The 19,519-nt window shown below is 42.1% G+C and overlaps 2 protein-coding genes across 8 annotated transcripts; one reads left to right on the top strand and one right to left on the bottom strand.

The window, feature by feature from the left end:
• Positions 1–474: 474 nt before the first annotated feature.
• On the bottom strand, positions 475–11,659 carry YIPF1 (Yip1 domain family member 1). Of its 6 annotated transcripts, none has more exons than XM_077928720.1 (10): positions 11,521–11,659; positions 8,974–9,048; positions 7,991–8,154; positions 6,543–6,623; positions 5,793–5,880; positions 5,575–5,691; positions 4,468–4,634; positions 3,097–3,279; positions 2,427–2,524; positions 475–1,514 (listed from the first exon to the last, which is right to left on the bottom strand). In XM_077928720.1, the coding sequence occupies exons 2-9, from the start codon at positions 9,002–9,004 to the stop codon at positions 2,432–2,434; spliced, it is 924 nt and encodes a 307-aa protein (XP_077784846.1). In that variant the 5' UTR covers positions 9,005–9,048; positions 11,521–11,659; the 3' UTR covers positions 475–1,514; positions 2,427–2,431. The 6 variants fall into 6 exon arrangements, with proteins under 6 accessions (XP_077784846.1, XP_028589254.1, XP_028589253.1 ...); XM_028733421.2 differs by lacking the exon at positions 11,521–11,659 and adding an exon at positions 11,018–11,156; XM_028733420.2 differs by lacking the exon at positions 11,521–11,659 and adding an exon at positions 10,604–10,742.
• Positions 11,076–19,120, top strand: DIO1 (iodothyronine deiodinase 1). Of its 2 annotated transcripts, XM_028733426.2 has the most exons (5): positions 11,076–11,215; positions 12,032–12,265; positions 14,345–14,488; positions 15,339–15,538; positions 16,685–19,120. In XM_028733426.2, exons 2-5 carry the CDS (start codon positions 12,076–12,078, stop codon positions 16,748–16,750), a joined length of 600 nt encoding a protein of 199 aa, XP_028589259.2. In that variant the 5' UTR covers positions 11,076–11,215; positions 12,032–12,075; the 3' UTR covers positions 16,751–19,120. The 2 variants fall into 2 exon arrangements, with proteins under 2 accessions (XP_028589259.2, XP_028589258.2); XM_028733425.2 differs by lacking the exon at positions 11,076–11,215 and having other exon boundaries at positions 11,754–12,265.
• Positions 19,121–19,519: the final 399 nt, after the last annotated feature.

Genomic DNA, 19,519 nt, shown 5'->3' with positions numbered 1-19,519 from the left:
TTCTTGTTTAATACGAGCCCAGTCTGCGACCTTCATGTGCTGGTTCTGTCACCCTTAAAGGTAAAGAGACCCCTGACCATTAGGTCCAGTCGTGGCCGACTCTAGGGTTGCGACGCTCATCTCCCTTTATTGGCCGAGGGAGCCGGCATACAGCTTACAGGTCATGTGGCCAGCATGACTAAGCTGCTTCTGGCGAACCAGAGCAGTGCACAGAAACGCCGTTTACCTTCCCGCCAGAGCGGTACCTATTTATCTACTTGCACTTTTGACGTGCTTTCGAACTGCTAGGTTGACTGTCACCCTTGCAGTCAACAAACAGTGGTTGCTTCACCTGCTCTCATGGGTGGGCTGGCCCTGGTATATATAGTTGCATGCCACCCCAATCTCTGAGCGGTGGAAGATCCCAAGGGTTCCATGCGCTTACCCGGGGTCCATGTTTCCTTTTGGAAATGAGACACAGCAGAGACTGTGGTATCTTTATGATATATGGTTTATTTACACATATATACAACCTGAGCCTACGATGGAAGGGCTCACAGCAGACCCCCCAAAAGGGTCTTCTCTCACAGTCACAGCCTTGGATTCAGACAGACATCAAACATTGCTCTCCCACCCACCTCGCTGTCTCTCCAGCTTACAGCTTTCCTAACTCTTCTTCTCTAAACTCTGGCCTTATCTGTTGAAGGAGGGAAGGCCCGCCTTTTGCCAATCTAGCACAACAAGCACTTTGATCCTTGGTCCTCTTAATGGCCCATCGCCCAGGATGCTAGCCTGGCTTAATTAGCTTTTGACACTTGCTGCATCCAGGAATCAGAAGTGTCTAGCACTCAGCTTAACACACAAGCCTTGATTAAATCTAACACCTGCTGGGTCCAAGGATTATAGAGGGCTGGGACCCACAAACTCATAAAAATATTATGGTTTGTATCCAATGCTAGTCCCACTCAGAGTAGACCTTCTGAAATGAATGAATATGACTAACTTGGGTCCACTAATTTAAATTGGTCTTTTCTGAGCAAAACCTAGTCAGTTATAATTATGTTTGTATGCATATGCTCCCATCCTCCCCACAAAATCCTGTGGATGCTGATGATGTATTATAAATACAGCAAAATATACAGGCTTTTGGGAAGAAATACTTAGAAATGTTGGTGGCATTTTGAGTCATTTTTATTTGATGACAAAACAAGAATTATGCAGAAGATAAAAAATAATAAATTATTAGGGTTTAAATCTACAGCTGAAATTTTTAGGATTCAAATCTCCAGGTGAAATTAATTCCACTGAACTGAACCCTTTTTTATCTTTTGCTTCAACAGAGCAGAATTTCAACTAAGTCCATTACTAGTTGATCATTCAAGTGTCAGGTACTATGAATTTAGATGGTTTTGCTGATGTGTCATTAAGAACTTTTGGCTTTCGCTGATGCTTCTTTTCAGATCTTTTGGGTTTTCTTTTTTTCAATATGGGAAAGCCCCAATAAAGCAATATCCCACAGATGAAGAAATATATATCTGAGGAGGGAAAGACAAGCAAGTTAGTATTATGAATCTAAAATGCAGAATGCTGAAGGCATCAAGTTCTAGAGCTTCTTTGCTACTGTCTACACAATTTGTCCAGAATAAAAAACTTAGAAAGGAGAGCAAAACCTGTAAACTTGCATTTGTCCTTGTTCTGAAGCACTTCTTAGTTTCGTTGCAGTTTTGCAAGGTTTGTTAATGTGTTTTAATTGTACCAGATACGTTGCAAAGGTCCATTTTTATTTTAATAGAACATATTCAGATTTTGGATGTGGGCCCTCATGTATTCCAGTTCTAATTCTAATCTGTAGAAATACTCATCCGGTAACAAAAAATGATCATATCCATGAAATGCACCGAGAAGGATACAGATAAACACTGAAGCAAGCCTGTTAGCTAATTAAACGTGACTGCCTCGGTATGCTATCGTGTAGAGAACTGTCAGGTGTACTTTGTCTAAATGGGAGGGTGGGGAGTGATAAGTGGGTTTACAGCATTTTCTCACACTTCACTGTGACCAAGAATCATCACAAGATACTATGCAGTTGTGAGCAAAATTGATTTTTAAGGTTCAGGGCAACTAGGGTCATTTTGCCTCTATCCTACTAGTGTCTCCAGGCTCATATATTGAGTTTTCCCCGCATAGGTGAGTTGCTGAAATTCATTCATGATGGCGAGGGGAATTAAAAGGCTGCTTAATTTGTCCAGCAGTGCCACACTTGCCTTGTGCAGGGTGTCATCACAGCTGCTGTGGCACAAGAACAGCAAGCAAGGATGTAATTAGAAGACCCACCTGAGAACCCAAGCACACTTAACATAGAATTCGACCCAACAAGCATCACTGCTTAAACTGAAGTGAGTTATAGCAAGACCACCAACATAGGGCGTAACTTTTGAAATGCTTACCTTTGTTACTGTTCCTTTATTGCTCTTATTGTTACATTTTGTGGAAGCGTAGTAGTTGGCATAACAAGATCCAGTTCAGGGGCATCAAAAAAGTATGCCTACATTATTGGGGAAGGTGAGAAGAAGGGACAATAGTATATTACGAATATCACAGGTTAACCTTTATACTGTACTTTTTACATTTGTATTGCTTACGTGGGCAGGGAAGATGTAATACAACCATTAGCTTTACCACTGGATTTTAAAAGATGACTGCAATACCGACTATATTGATTTAGTGAACAAATGAAACAAAAACAGATTATAGCATCAATTAATTATATGAAAAAAAGCCAAAAAAGTTTACACAAGCAAGTAAGTGCTCAAGGCATGGGATTTAAGCATGTTCAACCTACTGGTTTTATACCCTACTCCAATATAGGAACACTTAGCCACTTAAACAGCGTTTAAGCCAGTCACTGATAGGCATTTGTAGACATGACTTGGTACAGAAATCCTATTTTTAAAATCCTACCCATTTCTAGAGTTATTTACAGTAAGTACAACCACATTTATTTGTGAGGATTGCAGATTTTCTCCATGAATAAAGGTCTCCATAGGTGAAGCTTTTAACTGTTCATGAAAACTGACCTAAGAAAAAACTATAAAAGTTAGGAAACAACTGTCATACCAAGCAACCAACAGCAAGCAAGGCATTGAGAAGCACCACCGTCACAATTGTAGCCACTGCAATCCTTCGGTTGTCATCTCTAACAGCAGGCCAAAATGTCATCACTAAGACAGATCCTGAAAGGCACAAAGCAAATACCACCAAAACCCATCTGAGAGCTTTCTGCGGAATAATCCACAATATCTGTAAAGAAAAAGAAAGGAAATGCAGTTCTAGTTTTTGCTGGTTTGAATCAGATAAAATCTTACAGAAAAACAATTTTCTAGATTTTAATGAGAAAATTAGTAAGAGCACCCACAAACGGTTTCTATATATAACCAATGTCTTGAACTCAATACTGAGTAAAGTTATAAACTGGCTGCTCTTCAAGACATAATCTAGAACTGTGGCCCACAATACAGTGCACAATGATGCATATTGGAATACATTACATGTAAATGGCACTTATGTGGCTCTTTGCTGTGTAGTGAACAGTAAGGGTAAAGGTAAAGGGACCCCTGACCATTAGGTCCAGTCATGGCCGACTCTGGGGTTGCGGCACTCATCTCGCTTTATTGGCCGAGGGAGCTGGCGTACAGCTTCCGGGTCACGTGGCCAGCATGACTAAGCGAACCAGAGCAGCACACGGAAACGCCGTTTACCTTCCCACCGGAGTGGTACCTATTTATCTAGTTGCACTTTGAGGTGCTTTCGAACTGCTAGGTTGGTAGGAGCAGGGACCGAGCAACGGGAGCTCACCCCAGCGCGGGGAATCGAATCGGCAAGTCCTAGGCTCTGTGGTTTAATCCACAGTGCCACCCGCATCCCTGTAGTGAACAGTAGGCAATGGCCATTTCCAGGAAAATACTCTGCATTGCTACTATCCAAAATCCATCATCAATCCCTCCCTTCCTTCAACAAGTTAAGATACTGATGATACTCGATACACAATTTTTTTTGTTTCATTTGTCAACTAAAGGGGTCTCAAAAAAAAAAGGATCTGTCAAAAGATTCCAACAGCATCTCAGATGGCACCCATGTTCAAGCAGCAGCCCTACAGAAAAGTATTCCTCAGTGTAGCCACTTGAAACAGCATAGTGCATAGAATACATGCGCATAACAGCTGGAGGGAACAGCAAGAAGTATCCCTTCCTTACTTCAGATTAAATTATGTATGCACATTTCTGCAGTTTAGGGCAAATCTCAGTGAAATTTGTCCAGCATTTCCAAGGTGAATTAAGCAGGCCATGCATGGATTTCTCATCTAAACTTCCCATATAAAATGTCAACAATCTGTATTGATCTGTTTATATTATAAAAAAATCAAAACAATTTATTCAGCACTTCCTCAATACTCTTCATATACTCAGGAATTCTTTATATTGAACTTACCGCTGTTGGAATATAAATGAAAAGTGAATAGCCATAAACGCAGACAATCTCAAGAAATGAGTAGGATACAATGTTCACAACTTTACTGTTTCTCCACATAAGAAATCCCCAGAGAGCTAGAGGAACTAGCCAAGCATATGCATAGATGGCTGTAGCAGCTATGGACACTGTAAAGAGATTTATTTCAGCATTCAGAATCACAGCAAAATAATCAAGGCTATCACATCATAGAAATACTGACCTCAAAGGATGTAAATTAAAACTACATAACAGTTGGCTGCATTACTCTGTGTTTGATTGATAATCATCTGGCAGCAGTTAACCTTTTGAAATCAGGTCTCACAGGCTACACCTTAAAAAATGCCTCTGTTATCTCTGTCACTCAGTAAGAGAAATGGAACACTGAATTAGGCTGCCAAAGTTAAAGGTAAAGGTACCCCTGCCCGTACGGGCCAGTCTTGACAGACTCTGGGGTTGTGCGCCCATCTCACTCAAGAGGCCGGGGGCCAGCGCTGTCCGGAGACACTTCCGGGTCACGTGGCCAGCATGACATCGCTGCTCTTGCGAGCCAGAGCCGCACACGGAAACGCCGTTTACCTTCCCGCTAGTAAGCGGTCCCTATTTATCTACTTGCACCCGGGGGTGCTTTCGAACTGCTAGGTTGGCAGGCGCTGGGACCGAACGATGGGAGCACACCCCGCCGCGGGGATTCGAACCGCTGACCTTTCGATCGGCAAGCCCTAGGCGCTGAGGCTTTTACCCACAGCGCCAAAGTTACTGAGCCTCTATAACACAACACCCATACATAACTAAGAGCAATTACCTGATACATGCTTTCTCCTATGGCTGGCTGCTCCCTAAGCCATTCCTGTCTTCACTTGCCTAAGCTCTCAGTCTAGGTCAGGCAATATTATACACACCATATCCACAGCCTCTTCCTTGGTTCTAGTTTGGTGGGGAACTTAGCATCTTGAACTGCCATGTACTTCGGAACAAAACCTTTTATATGGTGGCTAACTATCTTAAATTTCTTCTTCTGTTATCTTAGCTAGAACAGTGAATCACCAGGAATTCAAATGTATTTGGAATACAGTTTTTAACACAAACCTTTTCGGAATTCAGGCACATAATGGAAATCAGGTTTGCCCAGATGGATGAAAAACTTTGAAAGGTTGCCACTGATAGCAATGGCAAAGACTAACGTGGCACATATCCAAAAGGGACCTTAATGGAAACAAAAGCAAAAGATCGTTTATTCTGACTGACTGACCCAGTGTTGGGGGGGAAATAAGTTCTTTCATGACAATTTTAGCATTTGCACGTACCATAAAGATCTGGATTACTTCGAATATACAGTCTTACAAAGTTTTTCCCTGGTACTGGAAAAACAGAACCTTTGATTCTGTCGAGGACCTAATAAAAGTAATACAAAACATTTGACTGAAGATAAATTATTTTTGTTAAATTATTTAATTAAATTATTGTGACATCTGAACTAGATAATTGCTTTGAGTGTTTGAAATGGCACAGTTGTCTGGATATCCCCTCTGTATTTTCTTCTTGCTTCAGTTGTAAGAATGGTTTGCTTATCCCTCCGCCCCACTTACTTCTTATATTGCTATATTGCTGCATAACACTCGTCCTATTATTTCCATAGTTAGCATCCACAGTTAAGCTGCCATTGAAATTTGATGACTCAGCACACACTAGTAAAGGGTGCAAGCATGCGGCACTTTGAATAACAGGTTGCATTTGTGGACAGAACTCCAGAGACTGAAGTGCACAGCAAACTTTGCTGATAAGTATTATAATAGTGCTACAAAAGTAGTAATCACACATGCATTGATTGGTATTGGCAATTTCAAATGGCAGGGAGAGGCAACAGGCCAGATACATTTTCAAAAAGAATGAATCATTTGTACTTTTTTTGTTTGGAGACCTATGAATATGGAAACAAGATGAACTCTGAACAGTTGCAGATAGTATCCACTACCAGCTCTGCTATGCACAAAAAAGCAAGCTGAAGATCACTTGTGCATGGTGCCTTAATAGAGACATTACTGCAGATTACAAACCTGGTATGTATCGACATCAAAAAATGTTTGGTAATACTCAAATGTCCAGAATGGGGCGCTTTTCTTCTGTCCGGCAAGCAACTGAAATTTTAGAAGAAGAGAAAAAGATTGCTAATTCAGTATTAGCGGGTCATTTTAACAGGCAGGTCTTTTTAACTCATAGGAATTGCAAATATATTTGAGCAAAGTGGGAAAAGACATTTCAACTTGGAAGAAGAATTTTGAGCAAAATGTATGCCAAATATATTATTGTTAGGTAAGGTAAAGGGACCCCTGACCATTAGGTCCAGTCATGACCAACTCTGGGGTTGCAGCGCTCATCTCGCTTTATTGGCCGAAGGAGCCGGAGTATAGCTTCCGGGTCATGTGGCCAGCATGACTAAGCCGCTTCTGGCGAACCAGAGCAGTGCATGGAAACGCCGTTTACCTTCCCGCCGGAGTGATTCCTATTTATCTACTTGCACTTTGATGTGCTTTTGAACTGCTAGGTTGGCAGGAGCAGGGACCGAGCAACGGGAGCTCACCCCATGGCGGAGATTCAAACCGCCGACCTTCCGATCGGCAAGTCCTAGGCTCTGTGGTTTAACCCGCAGCACCACCCGTGTCCCTATATATTATTGTTACCACCCTGCTAATTCTCCAAGCCCATCTTTCTGAAACAGTGTGTGTGGTATTGTCAGGCCACTGGCCACAAGTTCAGACAACCTGGTACCAACAACATGTCCTTCAGTCAACTCTAGCCACTCCACTCAGGAAGTATCTATTTCATCACTGCCTGTTATATGTGTTGTATATAATCTCTTCCAATTTGCAGTCCTGTGGGAAAGCCACACACAGAACTACAGAGGATTCACACACCTCTGGTCAAAGCGGGGAAAGTATTGCCACTGAACAAATATTCCAGTGGCTAGAAAGAAAGAAATTCAATAGAAAGCAATTCAATAAAAGGGTACCAACAAGCCACGTAGAACAGTTTACACAGGGAATATTCTGAAGTTAATTATTTTTCTTCAATATCTGCTTACATATACAAGTGCCCCAAACCATTAATGTAGTGCTTACCACCTGAGATTGTAACAAGTACAAGAGCACTTTCAAAAACCAGCTCAGGGCTAACAGAGAAAACAGCAAGTGAATAATGATAACAAAAAAGCTCTCCTATCCCCATTCCAACCTACACCCCATGAGATATCTTCCAATACTGTGCCTACCCATCGAACACCCTGTCTGGGGTATTAAACTTCTCAGCAATACAATCTTTTTGCTACAGAGCAGCCTGGCCAAGGAGTATCCTATGTTTTCTCCTTCTCACAGATGACTACCTCGAGTGGCTTCTGCTGCTATTTACACACAACATATTCAATTTATTTAAAATAGCTGTTGTACTAATTAAAAGCTTGAGGAGGAAAATCAGTTTGTCAGAAAACATCTTTACATTGTCCTCTAACCTCAGTCTTATCAGAATCATCTGTCCCCAATAGCTCATCGTCCTCCTCTCTCCCAGAATCTTGCAGATGTCCGTGCTTTGTTTTTGGTTTCTCAGCTGGTTCATCAATGCTTATTGTGACAGCATCCGGATTTGCTGCCAACAAATTGGCTGCATCATCAAATTCTGAAAAACAAATCATTCCAATCAAGTTTAGATTTTCACATTGCTAACTGTCAGGGCATGCAACTGTGTGAAATTAGTAGGGCTCTCCCATCAATATGTTGCAAAGCTTGTGTTGGTGCTCAGTTAAAAAGATTTTGTTTTTTCCAAGTAAGATGTGCTGCTGGTCTACCTCCTGCACGCTAGCTGATGGCAGACCTGAATCTACACCCTAGGGTTGAGTTCACTAGACAGAAAGGCTATTTGAACTAGTGCATACTGAAAGGGGAGCAGCACAGAAACATAAATCAATAGGTGCAGGAGACAAATTAATACTACTGGTATAAACCCACACACATTTTAAGTAATTAGAACTGCAGTAGATTGCCAGAACAGAAACAGTTCACATCTACTGCAATTTTCACCAATGGCAAGCTCCAAAAGGAGTCACTCCTCCTACTTGTCTGCTGTAACTGTCGGCTTTCTATACATTTGAACCAGTGGCATACTACCTAACTGTAGGAACTGAACTGTAACTGGGCTTTCAGTCCTAATTAGAATAAGCACCTAGCAAATTGGCAGAACTTTAAGCGATTACTTAATGCACTCTTCATGTGCAAAATGCTCCATCACTTTCCCCATAATATTCCCATTATGCAGAGACAACTGAGCTCAGTTCCATAACTGATAAACGCTGCTTTTAAAACAATCAGCAGTAATGTTGAGCTCGCAAGACTGTGCATTATGAAACATGGTTTAATTATATAAGTGGCATTAATGCAATGGCCTCATGCACATGCTGCAGAATAATTCAGAGACTTTAAGTGTAATTTTATAAGTTACCATGAAACTTTAGGTCATCCACAGTTGCCATTCATGCACCAATGTCCCAACGAAGTGCTCAGAAGTGAAAAATAGCTGGAAAACATGAAGCAGATTAAATACAGTTTCAAATTAAAAATGGAACTCTATTATTCACATATTGACAAAACTGGAATCTATGAAACATCCTGGAAATCTGAAGAAACCTTCAGATAGACTCCCAACAAGATTAGTCCACTTCATCCAGATTACTACAAGCAATAAGGAGAATGATATAAATACAGATATAACGGGCAGAATTATTATTATTTACTAAATTTCTATACCGCCCTTCATCCAAGGATCGCAAATAAACGGCTCAGGCAGAGTATAACAGGGGAAAAGGAAAGCAATCCATGCTTAGTACAGCTTTTTAAATAGAAACATACAAGCCAACTAACCTGGGTGCAACTACCTTTCTGGCAATTAATATAATAAACTAGATTACAAAAAGCAAACTCAAAAGTCTAAGGCCTGAATCACACAAACAAAAAAGCAACCTGATGTCTCCTAGAAATCCAAATGTGATTCCATTTGTTCTTTTTTAATAATATATTAGTCATCTTTGCCTTGTGCAAGGCAACAAAAAGTCACAAACACACAGGATGAAGGCTGCACTGTATCTGTAAGCATGTCAAAATCTGTACCACTGCCAATGATTCTTTTTGGTGATTTACTGTGGTATGGTGAAAAGCTGCCAGATCCATACAGCAGCGGTTGTCCTGGATGGCTGTCTTACTATGTGGTCACAGCCCCAGAGGTACCGTTACAGTAGCATTAGCCCTGGTGCTCTTGCTGCTTCTTACACCACATACACAAAATCTAGGAGCACTTCCTCAGAAGCAGTTTCGTGCGGCTTTATCTTTCAAGTCCTAAGGTTGCTGACGGAATATCCTACTGGAAATCTGTAGTGGTCAAGATATGGGAAAGCAGGCAGGCAAGTATTCTGGCCACTGCAGTCTTCCAGCAGGGAAATAAAAAACTACCCAGTGCCTAACAGCCCCCCCCCCCAAAATACCCAACCCTGAAGTGCTTTTGGGGAACCCATGAAGCTAACTTCCAAGCAAATACGCTTTTATTACATGGAGACTGAAGACGTAGCAAGAGACAAGCCTTGATGTAACCAGCAGCCTTGCGCTCGTCACCTATCTATGTGTCAGCCCAAAATCACTTCCCGGTTCCATGCAAATCACCGCCGCTTCCATATTTAACGCCATAAAGGTGGCTGCGAGGGAGAAAACCCACCCTTGGCACTGCTAAGGCGGTTAAAGGACACGAAGGAGGGACCCATCTGTATTAAGAGATGCCTCTTATGGCGGGAAGAGAGGGGCAGCAGCCATCGCTTCCCTTGCCTGCGGTCCTATTTGGGCGCAATGAATAAGCCCCCGGCTGCATCATTCGAACGTGGGGTCTGCGCACCAGGGAGCCGGCAAGGGGGGTGGTGTTCCACCCGCGCAGACACGGGTCTTTCTCTTTCCTTTCCCCCTAACGTGTGAAGCTTCCCTTTGGGCCAGGCCGCAGGATGGACCTTGTCCCTCCCTCCCACCCACCCACTCCACGAGGCGGCGGCGCGGCCACTACCTCCCGGTGCCAAAAAAGGGACGCTACGTACCGAGGGCCTGTGTTGCCGGAAACGGCAAGGGCTCGGCGGCTGCTTTAACTTCTCTCCTCCTTAAAGAGACAGGGCGCCCTTTAAGAGGCCCGAGCCGACCGGCGCGTCTCTCCGTCGCTCGCCTGTCCCCTCCTTTTAAAGAGAAAGCGAGCAGCGCCTCCAGTTGGCACCGGGCGCCTTATAAAGCCCAGCAGATTTGTCGCGGCAGGTGAGATTAGGGGTGCGGAAGCTTGTGCCGCAATAAATATAACTGTTAACCTTCCAAGCTGCAGCTCTGCCTTTTGCAGAGCTGCTTGTAAAGGACAAACTGCAATCCTATGCATGCTCCCTTGGGAGTAAGCTCCAAGGGCTGCCTGCCTGCAGGTTCTTGAACTGGTTACTCATTCAAACAGCCTCTTTCCCTCCTTCTCGCACCATGATTTCAAGAACCCCGTTCTCTGCTCCGATGGGCAGCGCAGCACCGCCTTCACACGACCCTCCTTAATGATCTCGCTAGGAAGATTTCAGCCCCTGAAGGCGGAACAAACTGTTACATCTTCCCTTAAAGTGAAGAAGAAACACTCCCTCCAAAACAGATGTGTGGGAACTGAGCAGGGCGACGCCGATAAACAGGTTTGTTTTCTTCCCGGCAGCTCCCTTGTCTTTCACAACTGTGTTGTTCAGAGACGCAATAGACCAAACTCTACCTGTTGCTTAATCTTTATGCTTGTTGGATTGCCCAGCTGTTAAAAATAAACAGAAGTCCTCCGCTGCCACACAGCCTCAAGCATTCTGCTTTCATACTGTATGTGAAATGGGAGCAGTGGCTGTTGTGAGAGCAAGTGCAGCAGCGTACATGCACAATACAAATAGCAACAGGACATTAAAGGGAGATGGGAATTATCCATACAGCTGATATGCACAAAGGCCACACTTACTTTTAAAAAGATGTCAAGTGGTGGTGGGGAGGTCAGGAGTTCTGATTTAAAAACAAACAAAAAATTTAATTCCTGTTCATATTCCTCAGTTCAAACAAATTAGATCATTCTAAAAAGTGATCCTGGTTCTGAATCCTCCAGCAGTAATAATTGGTGCACCGAAATACTATTGGAACATGTACAAACCCAACAGCACAGGAGAAGGGATACACCCTTGATTCCTGGAAACTGCAAATTATTTATTCTGATTAACATTTCAGTTACCGTAACCTTTAGAATGGCAGTTGGCAGTTGGTGAGCCAATAGCAGAAGTCTTGCATATGCATGTTCAAAAGCTAAGCTACTTCATCTACTTTCCCCCTCTTTCCTCCTTTCTCTACTTTGCACAACACAGCAGTCTCTCATTCTGGCAAGATGTTCAAAATCAGGACATTGGTGCAAAAGTTCTGGATTCTCTTTGAAGTGTGCTTCTTTACGGCTATTGGTAAAATCTGCTTGATCTTATTCCCAGCTACCGCAAAGAGATACATTTTGAAGCAAGGGGGAAAGAGCAGCATGGCAAGAAACCCCAATTTCGGCTATGAAAACTGGGGTCCAACTTTCTTCAGTTTCCAGTACTTACTCTTCGTCTTGAAAGTCAGATGGCAAAGGCTAGAAGACGAAGTGTCTCAGGGCTGTCCTGCACCCAACACCCCTCTAGTAGATTTTAGAGGGGAAATACGTCACATACTGGACTTCATGCATGGTAAGTTGAATATTTTTAAAGGTCTCCTGGTATTTGTTAACACAAGCTGCCGTTTGGCAACTCATTTCAAAACATGGTTTCTGATTCTGTACTGTTAGCTTATCGTGAACCATGGTTTGACAATTTAGACACCACATTAAACAATAATTAAGTGGGTGGGTGTGCAGCCTGAATTGAGCCAGAACATATTGAGAAAATTGGGGAAGGTTACAAAAGGCACAAAACAACTCAGGCCAGATATAACTATCTGGAATTAACTGTGAACAAATTGGGTGGTGAAATGGCAAGGTCTGTATTTCATGTGCATATTAATGGCTTGAGAAGAACTCCAGTAAGTAAGCAGCAGATCTCAGACTCTCTTCTCCCTGGTCAGATCCAGACCATACATTCAAAGCACATAACTTCCCTCAAAGAATTATGGGGACTGGTAAGGGTGTAAGGAATTGTAGTTCTGGCAAGAGGGAGGAGAGAAAATGACAGTTTCCGGTAACCATGTGCTTTGAAAATGCATTGAATTTGTTTTAAGTACATGATGTGGGTTTAGAAAAGAGACAGTGATTACTAAAGCTCCAGGTTGCCCAAATGTACTGTCAGGAGAAAGAACAAACACACTTTGCTCTCTCTTACAACATACTCTTCAATCATTAAGCTGCACTTTCTAATAAGTAACTGCACTGTCTTTAAAATGCACAGAAAAGTCAAAGCATGCATATGCGCATTCTCAAAACTTACACTGTATGGTCTGTGCATTCTTGGTTGTTGAGTATGACTGAGGCAAAATGTGTTTTGGAATAAGAACCAAAGAAAGATATTTCATAGACTGTCATGAAAGGGTGATACTGTTATGTACAGTGGTACCTCAGGTTAAGTATTTAATTCGTTCTGGAGGTCCGTTCTTAACCTGAAACTATTCTTAACCTGAAGCACCACTTTAGCCTATGGGGCCTCCCACTGCCGCCGCGCCTCCAGAGCACAATTTCTGTTCTCATCCTGAAGCAAAGTTCTTAACCTGAGGTACTATTTCTGGGTTAGCGGAGTCTGTAACCTGAAGCGTATGTAACCCGAAGTACCACTGTACTGAAGTTCTCACCCTGAGCCAGCAGGGGGATACTGTAGATAGTTTTCACTCAGGTCCACATATGCAAATAAGGAATTGAAAGTGACGTTCAGTGATTGGATAGTTACAGAAAGTTGTTACTGTTGCATTGTAGTGGAGCTCTATATAAGCAAGATGGCTGAACCCTTCAGTTCTGGCCTGGCCTGTGAATAAACAAGAGCTGTTTGAAGAATCTCTGTGTTGTCTGATACGTTCACCCAGTGGCGTAGCGTGGGTTGTCAGCACCCGGGGCAAGGCAAGTAATTTGCGCCCCCTAACCCGTGGATTTGCGCCCCCTAACCTGTGGATTTGCCCTAACCCCAGATGTTGCGCCCGGTGCGGCCGGCCCCCCCTGCACCCCCCAAGCTACGCCACTGCGTTCACCCACAACTTAACAGATACCATGAAGATCATAATGGCTAGCTCAGTCAGTAGAGCATGAGACGCTTAATCTCAGGGTCATGGGTTCAAGCCTCACATTGGTGAAAAGATTCCTGCATTTCTGGGGTTGGACTAGATGACCCTTGTGGTCCTTTCCAACTCTTCAGTTATATGATTCTATGAGGTTGTAGGTGGCCCATTTGAGTTGCAGGATAAATGGAAGCACCCTTAGCATACTGGAAAGTGTATGTGTGGAATCCGGCATAGAGCTAAGGAAATTGTTCCATCCCCTTCTCCTCCCCCTCCCCCATTAAATGCATTCTATGGGTTTCCCTAACCCAATGGAACAGATTTGAGGATGGTGCAGGGTGTGCACAGAGGAGCAGAGGAAGTCCCATTGTGCAAGCAGAAATCCTTGCTGTAATGGGATACATTAGTAGAATGCCATCCTGCTTGTCTCCCAAGGTTTGCGTTCTCATAGGATCAAATATTAGATGTCCTGTGTACAAGGAATGTGGAAGAATTCTTGACTGGTACTTTTTAAGGAAAACACTATAATTCTAGTTTCATTACACTTTGAAGACTGCTTATGTCTGTTGCAGAAACGAGGCCTTTGGTCTTGGCATTTGGAAGCTGTACCTGACCTTCATTTATGTTCAAATTTGGCAAATTCAAGAAGCTCATCGAAGACTTCAGATTTGCAGCAGATTTCCTTATAATCTACATTGAAGAAGCTCATGCCTCAGGTAAAGTAAGATTACTATGGGTAATTTTTACACACATTCACACATCCCTCTCTATCCTCTATCCAGTCAAGCAAAAACACTCAAGGAGGTTACAAATCAGGGCTGGTGAGGAGCATGGCTGAGGAGGGCGTATCACTTGGGGATAGTTTTAAGGGTAAGATAGAGAGGCCTGGAAGGCCACTTTTGCCCTCACCCCTGGGCCTCAGGTGCCCCATTACTGTCATAGCACATAGACAGTAACTAAACTACTATAGCATATTTTAAATTCAGGAACAGGGAACAAGTGATCCTCCAGATGTTGTTGGATTCCTACTCCCATCAGCCATGGTCAATGGTCAGGGATGATGGGAGTTGTAGTCCAACAATATCTGGAAGGTCACAGATTTCCCATATCTGTTTTAATTGTTAATTTCTTAAAAGGGATTAGAAGATGCAAGAAAGTGCTTGTATGCCTCTAAATATGTTAACCTTTTGGTCTCAGTATTGAAAATCAAAACAAATGCTTCAAAACTAGGGTGCTTGGTTAGCCACATCAATTTTAAAAATGAGGACTTAAATACTTTGGGTGGTATTCAACTAAGTTTCACTGAGAATGCACCCACTGAAATTAATAAACATGGCAAAGTTAGGTTCAATAATTTTAATAGATCTACTCCGAAGAAAACTTAAGTTGAATACCACCTTTTGCCAAGTTTGCCTCATTTATAAATCAGTAAAAACTGGATTAAAATATAAATTTTATTATCCAACTTAATACTCCGACATACATTTCTACAATTCTGAAGGATATTAATAAATGTTGCTATGTCTAGATGCTATATGATTTGCCTAATCATGCTGTTTGCTTTAGATGGATGGGCTTTTAAGAACAATATTGCCATTAAAAGTCATCAAACCCTCCAAGATCGTATCCAGGCTGCACAGATCCTACTGAAAGAGAATCCCTCGTGTCCAGTGGTTGTAGACACAATGGAGAACCTAAGCAGTTCCAAGTATGCAGCTCTACCAGAAAGGCTTTATGTCCTTCAAAAAGGAAATATTATCTACAAGGTAATAAAAATGTTATTAGTTTGGTAGGACCCACAGCATGTATCACAACATGATAGTTGGTCTGGGTAGCCTGAGTGCCTTAGATCATATTATTAAGAAAAAGTACGGAATAATTCCTACCCTTGTGTAAGTCAACCAAGAACCTTCTCATGAAAGTGGAGACTATGTCCACTGCATTGTCTTCTTTTAGAGTTAACTTGGAATCCACCTTGACTTAGCAGGCCTCCTGAATTTACCAATCTGTTTCTAAATGTCATTAACTTTACCAAGATTTGATCCTATGAGAACTGCAACTTGAATCGCCTTAAAGAGAAAGAGATACAGTAGTCTACTGCAGAGGTAACCAGAGTAGTGCCTTCAAGAAAAGACTCCAGAAGTTTTACTTCAGCAGTTTTAGTCCAATAAAATCTGGAGGGCACCCTGTTAGCTACCCTGGCAACTACACTGTGTTTCTCTCGTGCTTGTATAGTTGCAAAATATGCATTACGTGTAAATAGGTGCAGGAAAATGTGTGGAGGAAATCAGGTTTGGAGGGTTGCCATTCTGAGCTGAGCAGACTAGAGATAAAGGGGTGTTTAACCCTCTTCCAGCTTAAGGTTTCCAAACCTAGTTCCTTTCCCCCTTTCCCTGTGGGATTCCATGTACTTGTTTGTAAGGATGAACAAGCACCTGGGACCTTGTGGGAGAAAAAGCAGTTTGGGAGTGACTTGAACCTGAAGGAAATGCAGGTGGGGTGATGTGTCTGCTTATGTGTTCAGAGCAACAGCTGTCCAAGTCTGCTTTTCTTAACACAAAAAAAAAACACTGCATGCATTTATTTAGTTCCTTGAATTTATTTCTCACCCTTTCTCCCAGTGTAATCACTTGTGTAATTTTGCCTCTCATCTCACAGGAGATGGAAAACAATAACTTAGTTGGGAGATACAGTATTTGTATAATTGCAAACCATTTTGAATTCTATTTTTGACATCTAATTGCTAAATAATTGGCTGATGCCAAATATTGTCTCACTAAATGAAGTGAAGATGAGGAATATCTTTTCATGAAGATGAGGAATATCCGTAATTAATTGCATCACTTTTGTACAACCTGCATCCTCCTCCCTAGAAATTGCTCAGAGACATAATGGTATTTCTTCTTTTACAGGGTGGAGTGGGACCCTGGAATTATCACCCAGAAGAAGTACGTGAAGTCTTGGAAAAACTGCTTTAGAACTATAAAACAGGCCTAATAACAATCTCATATGTGAACAATACAGTAACATCATAGTCTGTTGATTAAAGGTTACATGCAACCCATGAAGTCATCCCACTAGTGCATGGACATCTGCCTTGCAGCTGCTTCCTCTGCTAGAACGGACTATTTCTTCAGGAGATCAGATTATCTTTCTCAGTCAAAACAGAGCAGTGGTATGGGTAGCATGTCTAACGTTTGTAATGTTTATTCGAGGAGGTTATAGAAAATTTCTGAGATATTGTAATGGTTTGTTAGTCTTGTTTCTATTAATATTTGTTTATGATGGTCATAGCTTAAAACAAGGGGCTGTGACTTGATTTACAAAAAAAAAATATTAACAGAAACAATATACTAAATTATTATGATCAATCTGTCTCATACCATCTTTACAGGCTTGTTGTTTTTAAGTGTCATCGTTTGAGAAACACCAACTACAGAATGCTGGATGGTGGTGGTTGCATTGGTGAAAGACGGAGGCTTATTCCATAACAGATCACTCTAAGTTCTCTGTTTTCTAATGCTGTATTGGATAGATAATATGCAGGAGAGATTTTGATGCCAGAAGATTCCTGAATATTCATCCAACTCAGACCATTGCTAGAACAAATGCCTTGGAAGGAATACTGTAATTTTAGGTGGATCTGTCCAGCTAGCAATGTTAGTGTACTAGTTAGTTGCTAGTGTGCAATTATAGCACACTATTTGTTGCTGTTGGTGGGACACGGGTGGCGCTGTGGGTTAAACCACAGAGCCTAGGACTTGCTGATCAGAGGGTCTGTGGTTCGAATCCCCACAACAGGGTGAGCTCCCGTTGCTCGGTCACAGCTCCTGCCAACCTAGCAGTTCAAAAGCATGTCAAAGTGCAAGTAGATAAATAGGTACCGCTCCAGCGGGAAGGTAAACGGCATTTCCATGCGCTGCTCTGGTTCGCCAGAAGCGGCTTAGTCATGCTGGCCACATGACCCGGAAGCTGTACGCCGGCTCCCTCAGCCAATAAAGCGAGATGAGCACCGCAACCCCAGAGTCGGTCACGACTGGACCTAATGGTCAGGGGTCCCTTTACCTTTACCTTTATTTGTTGTTGTTAACACTACCTATGAATCTGTCTTCTTAAGATATTCTAAGCATTCCCAAGTATACAAATGTACCTGTTGCAATTATTTTACATTTGGCTTTAAAAAAGCAAACTGGGAACCCCATGCCATATAGCATGCTTGGTTGAACATGCTGCCTTAGCCTGATAGGACCTGGATTCCAAGAATATGTTGAGGGCTACAGGTTCTCCACCCTTGCCATAATTACCAAAATACACTTGAAATCTCCCCAGTTTCAAAAGCAGTATGGCATGTGAAGTGAAAAGCTACTCTTTGAGAAACTGCAAGCTCAAAGGCCCTTTGTGTATCTGAGATTAGTCATATGGTACTTTTGATCCTAAATATTGCTTATCTGGGTCTTGCTTGGCCTACATGTGCATCACACCCAACCATGACAATATGTTCTGTGCATACAGTAGAACAGCCATGATGGAGTAAAATGGACATTGTACCATGTCTGGCTCTTTCCTATGAAAGCTGCTTGAATCTGAGTGCACATTTTGGCTGTTTTCAATCAAGGCTTCCAGTGACTTGGCATTCTGCAGAGTGGCAGAAAAGCAACCACATCACCTAAACAAAGTGAGAGCCTAACATGTTTTGGCAAACTGATGCTGGTAGTGTGTCAAAGGTCCCTTCATGAAGAACCACTTGTACAACAGGGTCCCGTTTGTTCATCTTTCTTCCTTCTCCCATATGGATTATGGTAATGCATAGTCCATGTTTATGGGAGTCTGTCCATACAAACAGTAAAACTGAAAGAAAAAATAATAATAGAAAGATCCAGCCCCATAGTCCCTTTGCTGATTGATATAAAAGGCATGCTCAGTTCTTCTACATCTTTTATTTGGGGAGGGGAAGGTTGCACGGTTTATGGTTTTATCCTTTCCTGCTGCTTTCCACCTTGCTTCACAGTCTGGTCTACAGGATCAGGTCTACTGCTGTTTGTTTGGGAACTATGAATTTCATTGCTCTAATATGCTAGGAACGTAGAATTATTTACAACAGATCGATTGGAGAGAGATAGCTATTATGTTATTCACTTGGATTGATTGCTTTGTCAGTGCATGCCATTTGTTAATCAATATGCAAATCATATCCAATGCCTAAATATTTAATCATATGTTGTGTTCATTACTATATATTCTATTTTCTGTATGCATTCTGTATCATTTATAATTCTATTTCACATCATCTCCAATTTTTCATCTCTATTATTGTTTATATATCAAATAAACCAAGTAATTACGTTCAGCAGTTTGTGGTTTTTCTTGGGTGTTTGTAATTTATTCCCGGTCCCTCTGGGTTGCTATCCTGAGCAAAATCAAACCTTGACTGGGATCCAATGGATGTAAGTGCATTGGCCAGGGTTTGGCATGGTGTGCTCGGATGTTGATTTGATCTTTCTGTCAAGAAGCTCGAACTTCACATACTCATAAAGGGGGATATCAAAACTGTCAGGGATACCTCTGAAACAGATAGCTAAACATTTTTACACAAGTGGTTCACTCCACTTTGAATGCTCTGACAGTACTGTAAAATTTCTTTGTGTCAGAGGACCTCTTGATGCATAACAGTGGCTAACACTCCAGCATTGAAGTGGCCAAAATGCAGGGAATATTTCAAATAGTTTCAAATTAATGGAGGTTGTCAG

This window comes from Podarcis muralis, chromosome 5 (assembly GCF_964188315.1).
Source record: "Podarcis muralis chromosome 5, rPodMur119.hap1.1, whole genome shotgun sequence".
Lineage (NCBI taxonomy): Eukaryota > Metazoa > Chordata > Lepidosauria > Squamata > Lacertidae > Podarcis > Podarcis muralis.
This window is presented reverse-complemented; position numbering and strand designations above follow the sequence as displayed.